The sequence below is a fragment of the Chelonoidis abingdonii genome, chromosome 1 (genome assembly GCF_003597395.2).
Source record: "Chelonoidis abingdonii isolate Lonesome George chromosome 1, CheloAbing_2.0, whole genome shotgun sequence".
Classification (NCBI taxonomy): domain Eukaryota; kingdom Metazoa; phylum Chordata; order Testudines; family Testudinidae; genus Chelonoidis; species Chelonoidis abingdonii.
This window is the reverse complement of record NC_133769.1, coordinates 275,672,201-275,681,982: the sequence shown is the minus strand read 5'-3', so window position 1 is coordinate 275,681,982 and position 9,782 is coordinate 275,672,201. Positions and strand designations below refer to the sequence as shown.

The 9,782-nt window shown below is 46.8% G+C and overlaps 1 protein-coding gene across 1 annotated transcript in view; it reads right to left on the bottom strand.

Annotated features, from left to right (window-relative positions):
* Positions 1–2,584: 2,584 nt before the first annotated feature.
* DCT (dopachrome tautomerase) overlaps positions 2,585–9,782 on the bottom strand; it is a 29,642-nt gene continuing 22,444 nt past the window's right edge. Inside the window, exons 7-8 of the mRNA XM_032785944.1 lie at positions 3,951–4,152; positions 2,585–2,766 (exon numbers count right to left, since the gene is read on the bottom strand). Of these exons, the coding sequence (XP_032641835.1) occupies positions 2,585–2,766; positions 3,951–4,152 (384 nt within the window). The remainder of the gene's footprint in view (positions 2,767–3,950; positions 4,153–9,782) is intronic.

Here is a 9,782-nt window from a genome sequence, read left to right as displayed (position 1 = left end):
TGGGGCCGGGATTTAAAGGGCTTAGAGCTCCCCACGGCTGCAGACAGCCCAGAGCCATCTGAATCCCACCTACTGCTGGGATTTAAAGGGCTCAGAGCTCCCCTCCGCTGCGGGCAGCCCAGAGCCCTTTGAATCCCTGCTGCAGCTGGGATTTAAAGGGCTCAGAGCTCCCCGTGGCTGCAGACAGCCCAGAGCCCTTTGAATCCCAGCCGCGGCTCTGGAGGCCTGGCTGGGGCCAGGATTTAAAGGGCTCCGGGCTTCCCGCAGTGGCAGGAGCTCTGGGCCCTTTAAATCCCTGCACCAGCCCTGCAAAGCTCAGGGTTCCCTTTAATTTACCTGCCCCGAGCCCTTTAATTTGCCCCTGAGACTCAGGGGGCTCCCAGTCACCTCTGCAGCTGGGAGCCCCTGGTTGATTTAAAGGCTCTGGGTCTCCCAGCCACAGCTGGTTCCCCAGGGCCTTTAAATCTTGAGAGGCCACATCTCTTCTGGATGAGGCCATGCCCCCCTCAGGATTCCGGCAGTACCGGTAAGTCCTGTAAGTTACTTTCACCCCTGAGTAAGAGGTAGCTACAGCAAAAGACTGAAAATGTTTTTGCTCTCTATTGCTGCCCGTAGAAAGGACCTATGTCTGCCAATGGGGGACACAGGGGCAGGGGACAGAGTGAGGGCAGCCAGCTTCAGCAGTGTAACTAAGCATGTTCAAAAAGAACAGGAGTACTTGTGGCAACGTAAAGACTAACAAAGAAATCCTGTTCTTTTTGCGGATACAGACTAACACGGCTGCTACTCTGAAACCTGAGCATGTTCAGTCCATGTGAGCATTAGGGTTGCCAGATGTCCGATTTTTGACTGAAAAGGGACCATGGTGGCTCCGGTCAGCACTGCTGACCAAACCGTTAAAAGTCTGGTTGGCGGCGCAGCAGGGCTAAGGCAGGCTCCCTACCTTAGCTCCTCGGAAGTGATGACATGTCCCTTGGTTCCTAGGCAGAGGCACAGCAGGGGTGGCTCAGTGCGCTGCCCCCACCCCAAGCACCGGCTCCACAGCATCCATTGGCCAGGAACCACGGCCAATCAGAGCTGGAGGATGGTGCCTGTGGGGCAGAAGCAGTGTGCACTGCACAGCGCTACCTGGCTTTGCCTCCACCTCGGAGCTGAGAGACATGTCGCCACTTTCGTGGAGCCACCTGAGATAAGCGCCACCCACAGCCCGCACCCCGAACCCCCTTCCACTCACCAACCCCCTGTCCCAGCTCAGAACCCCCCCCCACACACACACACACACCCTGAACCACTCATTTCTGGTCCCATCCCAGAGCCCGCACTCCTACTTGGAGCCCTCACCCCTTCCTGCACCCCAATCTCCTGCTCCAGCCTGGTAAAAATGAGCCAGTGAGTGAGGATGAGGGAGAGTGAGAGACAGGGGGGAGGTGGAGTGGAGCAGGGGTGGGGCCTCAGGGAAAGGACGGGGCAGGGTGGAGAAAGGCGTGTTCAGTTTTGTGCAATTAGAAAGTTGGCACCCCTAGTGAGCATGCTCAGTAAAAGCTAAGCAGCAAATCTGGAGTGGGAGTGGGATCCTGCCTTCCCCCCCACCACATCCTCACCCCCAGGTGTTGCCTCTGTCTGCTGGGATTAGCCTTAAAGGTTTTGTGAGGCCATTTGGAAAGGATCACATGGGGTCCTACATATCTATGATCTAATTTCTGCCCTCCATACACAAACACACATTCATCCCTGCTTCTCTGATACTCACAACACTGCCATCTCCTGACAATTTCCTGAAATCCTCAACCACTTCAGCTGTGTCTGACCCCCCAACTCACCTCTTTCCTCTCAGCATAGTCTGAGAAGTTTCCTTGTGCAGAAGGGCAGGGACAGGATTCAGGCTCTGCCACAGGGCCCTGGTGCATCTGTTTAGTTAGAAATGAATTCCTGCTCATTACTTACTTTGACATGGGGAATTTGATTAGGGAGTTTCCTGGTGTTTATTTTATTTCTTATGCAATTTAAATTAAGGGCCAATTCTGTGGCTTAAACTGTCCCCACATACTCCTTACAATATTCCATCTAGCCACACCCCCAGAAGAGCATTTGAGGAATCGTATATGGAATATTTGAGTCCTTTTTTTAAAGTAACATCACTTACTTGCAATATTGTTTTATCCCTGAATATAATCTACTATCCAAAGATATATAGTCAGTGAAATTCTGCCTATCACAGTACTATTAGTTTAGAAACACATTTAGGAAAAAGATTTGCATTTGTCCTCGTTTTTCTTTTTTCGGGCTTCAGGATTCTCAGATGACGTGACCCAAACCTGGGCATCACAAACTACAATCAATCTTTGGCAAAAGGAAAACTCTGTCCTGTCTTAGGCTGCACATGTAACTCATATGTTGTTTCAAAATGTTTGAAGACATGAGACTGATGACCCCAAATGACAGGAAAAGTACAGGGCCACTGAGGTGAGAATAATGTAGCTAGCTAGCAAAGGAATGTGGGTCAAGTTGTTAGTTCAGCACTTGGCTAAGAGTTGAACAACTAATCAGGTTAGTTTCCTAAATCTGATGACGCAATGCTACAGCACTAGGCCTCCTCTGTATAATTTTTTTTGCTGAATCTTGCATTCAGCAGTGGTTCAAAACCTTTCCTGTATCTTCTGTGCTGAAAAAGCACAAGCAGCATAACTAGTACAACTAGAGCTATCAGTGCTCCTCCAATAGCGGATCCAACCGTAATAGCCCAAGCATGTGTTTCTTCAAGTGAATCTGTAAATACAGAAACAACGTCTGAGCTATAGAATGGAAATAATTTTGCTTGTAAAATCACAAAGGAGGAGGAGCAAATACTAGACTCTGCTTTAACAACAGTAGGACTATTATTACTGGTATTGCCATAGCACCCAAAGGCCACAGTCAGGGCCAGGGCCCCATTGTGTAGGCAACATGCAAACATACAATAAAACACAGTCCTTGCTGCCAGCGTTTATAATCTAATTGAAGACTAGATACAAGAAGGGAGTGTAACAAATGAAGGGAATGAGACAGGAGGGACAATGGAAAGAAGGACAGGAGCACAGAGTTAAAAAGCCTCGCAATGCACAATTGGCAAGTTTCGGGTCAGGATTTTATTTATTTAGGTAGCTTTGAGATAAATAAGGAAAAATGAATGATCTCAGCAGTACTCACTAGTGTGAAGTGCTAGAACACAATATATTCTTATCAATCTGTCCATCCCACCCCAACATGGCAGAACATCTTTACTTGGTCTTTTGACTGTCCCTTTCAGAAGATTATTTTGGGTAAAATATTCAGAAGCATCTCAGTGATTTAGAAGCCGAAGGGTACGTCTATACAGCAGAAAAAGACCTGCAGCAGCAAGTTGCAGAACCCAAGTCACCTGACTCAGCTTTGCAGGGCTCTGCTGCAGGACTGAAAATAGCAGTGTAGATATTTGGGCTCAGGCTGGAGTCCAGCCTCTAAGATCCTCCCAGCTCCCTACATTTCAGAATCTGGACTCCAGCCTAAGCCCGAATAGCTACACTGCTAGTTTTATCCCCTACAGTGTGAGCCTGACCCATGCTCTGAGACTTGCTGCTCTTGTTTTTGGGGGGTTGATTTTTTTGCAGTATACCCTAAGTCTCATTTTCAAAAGTAAGCCCCTTAAGTGCCTACGACTCTTTTGAAAATGGGGATTTAGGCTTCTAAGTCACTTACACATTTCTGACAATTTTATTCTATGTATTCCTGATGTCAGTTACTGCCATCTTTTCCCTACACTGACTTTCAGTGAGACTTGGGCACCTGGGTTCCCTAAACCCTTTCTGAAAAATGTGACTTAGGTGCTTATGAAAATGTTGCTCTTAATACTTAGTTATCTGAAGATCTTTATGTGAAAAGTTGAGTGGCCTAGTCTCTTACTCTGCAATTTCTTTAGCACTTCTGTTAGTTACCTGGCAGGTCAATGGCATAACTGTAGCCAAGTTGTTCTGCAGCTAGAAAGAGTTGAGCGTTGGTCACAGGAGGGAAGAAAGGGACCATGTTGAACATCCTGTTGTGTCCAATAGGGGCCAGCTCCAGAGGCCAAGCACTGGCAGAGGGGTTAAATTGTTTCATCCACTCATCAAAGATGGCATCCGTAAAAGAATGAAGGACCTGTCAATTCAATTACACACACGTACACATATAAACACCTTTCTGGTTCCAATAGCTTCCAACATTTTGTGCTTTTAAAAAAATCCCCAGGACAAGATCAGTCTGGAAGTAGGAAATAGCAGTAGATATTACAAATTAGGCATGTGGATGCTGGTGCACTGAAGAGTGCTGAACTCCCTAGAAGCTGGATTGGCCCCTTGTCATCTGCCCTTCACTTCGCTACACTGCCTTGGGAGCCCAGGAAGGCCCAAGCTATGACTCACCAAGTGTCACAGTTCAGTCCCATAGGGGAAGGAAGCTTGGCCATTCCTTCTCCTCGTGCACTTACTTCCCCCAAGGTGGTGGGTCAGCCGTGTTGACCAGTGTACTGAGGGAGCAGAGCCTTGGTTCTGCTGCCTCCCTCACCATGCCAGCCCACTCCCTGCCCACCTGTGCTGGCTGTAGAGTAGCAACCTGGTGGCGACTGTTAGCACCATATAATGTAACCTGCAATGCAAGTACCCCATGCATTGAGTAGGGGATGTATATTCCCCTATATGGGCTCATAAAACAGTTTAAAATTAAGCCCTAATCTAAGACAAAGAATCAAGAGAAATGAGGGCCAGACTTTCCAGCCCATTGGCTCGCCTTTCACTGGTAAGGGCAGGGAAGCTACATTGGTCTAGTTTACACGCCACAGAGCCAGTAAAAGGTGTTACCAAGATGTCAAATGAAGTAGAATGGGGGCTGTTTTATTCTACTCAGGTGTGTTTCTTGCTACACTGCTCCCTCTGACCCTGGAAGTCTGCATTACACCAAACTGGACATTCTTAGGGTGCATCTGGAAGGTGTGATTCTCAGTTCATGCCGACATATCCGAGCTAGCTCTGCATTTCAAAATGTATCCACAGTGGCACAGGTGGCGGCTCAGCCTGGCCACTCCAAGTATAATCCCATCCGGCCCCCTGCATACATAGTCAGGCAGATACCCTGAGCTGCCAGCTGTGTTGCAGCAGCCACGCTGCTACTTCTAGGCACTAGCTCAAGTAGTGCTAGCATGAATATGTCTCCACATGCTGAGAATCGCACCTTCCAGCTCAAATGTAAACATACTCCCAGGCTTGCAGAGACTCATACTAAGTGGACCAAATTCCGAGGCAATGTGTAAAGGGTGGAGGGTGCCAGTTACACCTTGGTAAATGGATATGAGTTAAAAACCAAGTCTAGGAGAGTCTCTATGAAGTCTAAGTGGGTGCAACATACACGTTTTAGGGGCCAGTAAGGGTGTCAATTACATCAACTTATTCTCTTTCTCAACTTAAACGGGCTTCTGAATTTGGTCATAGGAGTCCTCACTCTTTTGGCTTTAGTCTTCAGGAAACAGTCTTCCAATTAGCATTACTAACCCTCGCAGAACTCCAAAGCAGCAAAGAGACAAAAACAAATTGTTCTGCACTTTTAAAAAAATTCTCTGGAAACAGAAGGTCCCGATGACCTGGAAAAGAGCTAAGGTAATCTCTGTATATGGACAAGAAGAAGATCTGGAAAGTGGTCTGTCAAATCGATAATGCCAAGTTCAAAACACTTCAGCTATGGTACAAAAGATTTAGGAGCTGCTAGAGAAGAAAAGCGTTTTCCAATATTGTTTAATGTGAGCTATTTTCTCCACACTGCAATTTTTGAAATACATAGTTTTCCATTTGCTTTTCCTGTTTTCCCGCCTCACTAATTTTCTCTCTGGGTGCTCAGCACATTTGAAAATCAGGCCACTTATTTAGGTGCCTAAAAACCCTAAATCTAGGCACTCACTTTTGCAAAGCTTGGCCTAGGAATTTATGACTTTGGGTTAAAACGGGCTGAGCTCAGCTTTTCAAATGCAAGTATTTTTTCAGAAAGTAAGTTTTTGGTTAGCCACCAGAGGGAGCCCATACACTCCAGAGAAAGAGAGACTCTCAAAATGGACATAGAGCAGGGAGGGTAGAGGGGTTTAGAACAAAGTTTACAGAAACGTTTACAACATCCAGTCCTTTTCAACATAATGACAATTCTCATGTTCCTTAAGCTGAGCTAGCTATAGAGAAGTACTTCATCCTTGGCTGTTCCGGCTGCTCAGATAGCAACAGTAGCAAGACTCTTTGGACTAGATTCACAAAAGGACTTAGGTGTCCCAGGATTAGGCCTCACTGGAATTCACAAAGGCCTGACTCGGCTGCCCCCAAAGTCTGCAAGCACCCCTATTTTTGTAATTAAAGTTCCTTAAACACCATGGTTCTGGCTCTGAGCACATGCACTGCAACCCCACACTAATGCACGCCTAAGCCCAGGGCCAATCGGGGGAGGGCAGGAAGGCCATTTGGCCTGGCCCTCAAGCTCAAAGGGGGCCTCAGATTTAGATACTTGTTAATTTTTTGGCATTTGTTAAGTTTGACAACTTGTTTTTATGTGCATCCCTATTGGACCAGAAAAGCATTTGTTAAATAAAAAAGTATTCAAATTATGTCTCACTCTTTTTTGGTGCCTTATTTTGTTTTCAAGTGTGGTCATTTTTTATTTTTATTGTGGCTAGGGGCCTCAAAGCTGGAAGTGGCCCGGGCCTCGCTGGACTTCTGAGAAGGCCTGCCTAAGCCCCAGATGGTGCAGCAACCAGGGCAGATTAATTCATCCACCTATTTTGCCTGCAGAGCCCAATCAAGTAAGCATGCTTAGAACTCACCTACTAGACCAGGGCCCTGTGGAGGAGGACACCTTCCCTCTTAACTTTTAGTCCAGTTGTTAGGGTATTAATCTGGGGTGTCCTCACTTCGCCTGAGGGGAACAGGGATTTGACTTCACCTTTGCCTCCTCTCAGGAAGTGCTGTAACTACTGAGTGATGGGCTATTCCGATGGGAATCTCCCTCAGCCTTCTCCTTTTGAAGCTGCTCTACTTTGGTTAAATCATGAAAGAGCAATGGGAGCAGGAGGCCTGGATCCTGGGTCTCCCAGGTGAGTGTTATAGCCAATTGGCAACAGAGTCCTTCTCACACTTGCTCGCTCGCTCGCTCTGACTTGCTGGCTCCATGATTCTTCCATTATTTATCCACAGTGGAACAGCTTCAACATTAGGACAGAAAGAGCAAGTGGGAGAATGACTCTGTAGTCTGGTGATTAGCACACTCACCTGGGAGGCCCAAGGGCTCCAGCCCCTTGCTGTAGTAACTTTTTTAAATTAGTTATCCAAAGCGTCAACAGGAGAGACTTGAGAAGGCTTACATCAGAATATCCCACAGCCCAGTGGCTAGTGCACTCACCTGTGAGGTAACAGATCCTTGTTGAAATGCCTTCTCCCCTCACATGGAGAGGAGGGGACTTTAACTGGGGGGGAAGGCATTTCAACAAGGATCTGTCCCACATCCCAGGTGAGTACCCTCACCACTGGGTTGAAAGTTATGAGGGAGCTCCTGCTCCTCCTCCCATCCCTGCTTCTTGCTAAAATGGTGCATCGCCTAATGCCAAGAGAGGATTTGCAGCTGAGAATGATTAGCAGAGGGAGCTGCCTTCCGGCACACCAGAAGTGGGCACCTATCTCTGAGAGAGGGCAGGGCTTAGCACACACTCCTTAGCACACACCCATCATCCAGTGGCTAGCTTACGTGAGGAGACACCTAGCATGCTGGCTGCTGCGAACACCATTCGTTGTATAGGGAGCCTCAATGACAAACTCAGGCTTTGTGAATCTCAGTGATTTTCCAGGCACCTAAGTGTCACCACTCCTAAGTTTCTGTGTGAATCGAGTCTCTGGTGAGCAGAGTGTAACCTTCTCTTACAGATAAAGACCTTGCTACAGTTTTCCATGCTTGTGTCTTCTCAAGGTTAAACTATTGTACTGTGATCTATATGGGGCTACCCTTTATCATTCAAAACCTTAAACTAGTTCAGAGTGTGATTCTCCACTCGCTGAGCTGTGCTTCATGCTGAGAGAATGTTGCACTAGTGCTTCTTTGCCATTGTCCAGTGATGTGTAAGATGCTGGGTGTGGTTTATAAAGCCCTAAGTGGTTTAGGACCAAAATGGGTGAGATGCAGTCTCTATCCTCTCTGCCACAGTTAGAGTCAGCTCACAGGATTAGAAGAATAGGGAATGGCAGCACATTTTCCAATAAGCTCTTTGATTCTGGAACTCATTCCTCTTGTTGGTCCAAAAGAACCTGCAAGTCTCATCTATTATCGTAGGCTTCTGTGGTGGGTTGGGTTAAGCAACATGGGGTGGGAAGGAGTTCATTGACTTTGTCACAGGCGCCAATTTACTGAGTCGCCAGGAGGAGCTCAACCCCTACTCCGCCCAACCCTGGCCCCCACTCCACCCCTTCCTTCAATCCTCCATCCCTGCCCCCACCCCACCTCTTCCAGCTCCCTGCTCCTGCCCTTGCCCCTACCCACATCTTTCTGCTCCCTCCCCTGCCTCTTCCTGCCCCCGCTCTTCCCCTCTCCCCCAGCAACTCCTCCATGCCACAGAACAGCTGATCCACTGTGGGCAGAAGGGCTGAGTGGGAGGGGGAGGCTCTGACCCATGGCACTAACAGTGGGTGCTGAGCAGTTGCTGCTCCAGCCCCAGAGTACCCAGGGAGTCGGCACCTATATATTTTAAATATCTGAAAAAAGTGGTCAGAGGGTTGGGATGGTGCGACAATTTTAAAAACAACATTGAAGAAAGATATTTTTTGGACTGTGATAAGGCCCAAAAGGTACTCGGTGTTTTCCAAACAGAGAGGAGCACAATCCCTGCTGAAAAGAATATCCTTGCTGCTCTTTAGTCTTTTCAATGTTACAAGCAGCGTAAAGGTGCAGATAGCATCCAAATACCATAATAAGGTTCACCATTTTTATACAAATATCCCTCATCACTATTTAAGTCATATACCATATAAAATAGGATGGAGCCCCTCCCAACCTCCATTTTGCCTCTCCTCATGAATTTAAGATTCTGATCTCGCAAGTGGATTAGAGAGGGCAGGTCCTTTTGCTCACATGAAGCTCCTCTGAGGTCACCCTGAGATTGCAGGATCAGGGTCTAACTCTTGTATATAAACCATTCTCTTCCACTCCCCTTACTGTGTACAACATACCACACCAGATTAAACTCCTTTCCATCCACCTGATAACAGACCATTTACACCATGCCACAGCACCCCTGGATTTGGTCCAGAGTTTTCCAGAATTGTGCTGTTTGTACTACAAAGCACCTGCTAGAAAAAGTTGTAGCTAAGTCCATTTCGGCCAACTATCCAGTACCAAGACAGGGGGCCAAATTCATTACTGGTGTAACTATTATCTTTAATAGAAAACTTTGAGCCCCAAACCACCTGATGAAAAGTAAGCCACTGTATAAAATAATGATATTATGAAATAAAGATTTTTCCTGTTTCAATTTTTTTAAATTGTGTTTCTTTTATTTTAAAACACAGCTACCCAGCAGGCATCTCATTTCAGCTGGTATCTCAACTAGCAATTACAGCTCACTGCTGACCCTAATTCATTAAAAATCTTAATGTGTTTTCAAAAAGAGGCTTAGAAGTAAGACGTGAATGTCACTGAGGGATACAAAAACTCTGAAGGAAATAAATTGGAGAGCTACTACATGGTCATTTGGGCTAAAACCTACACACAATAATTAT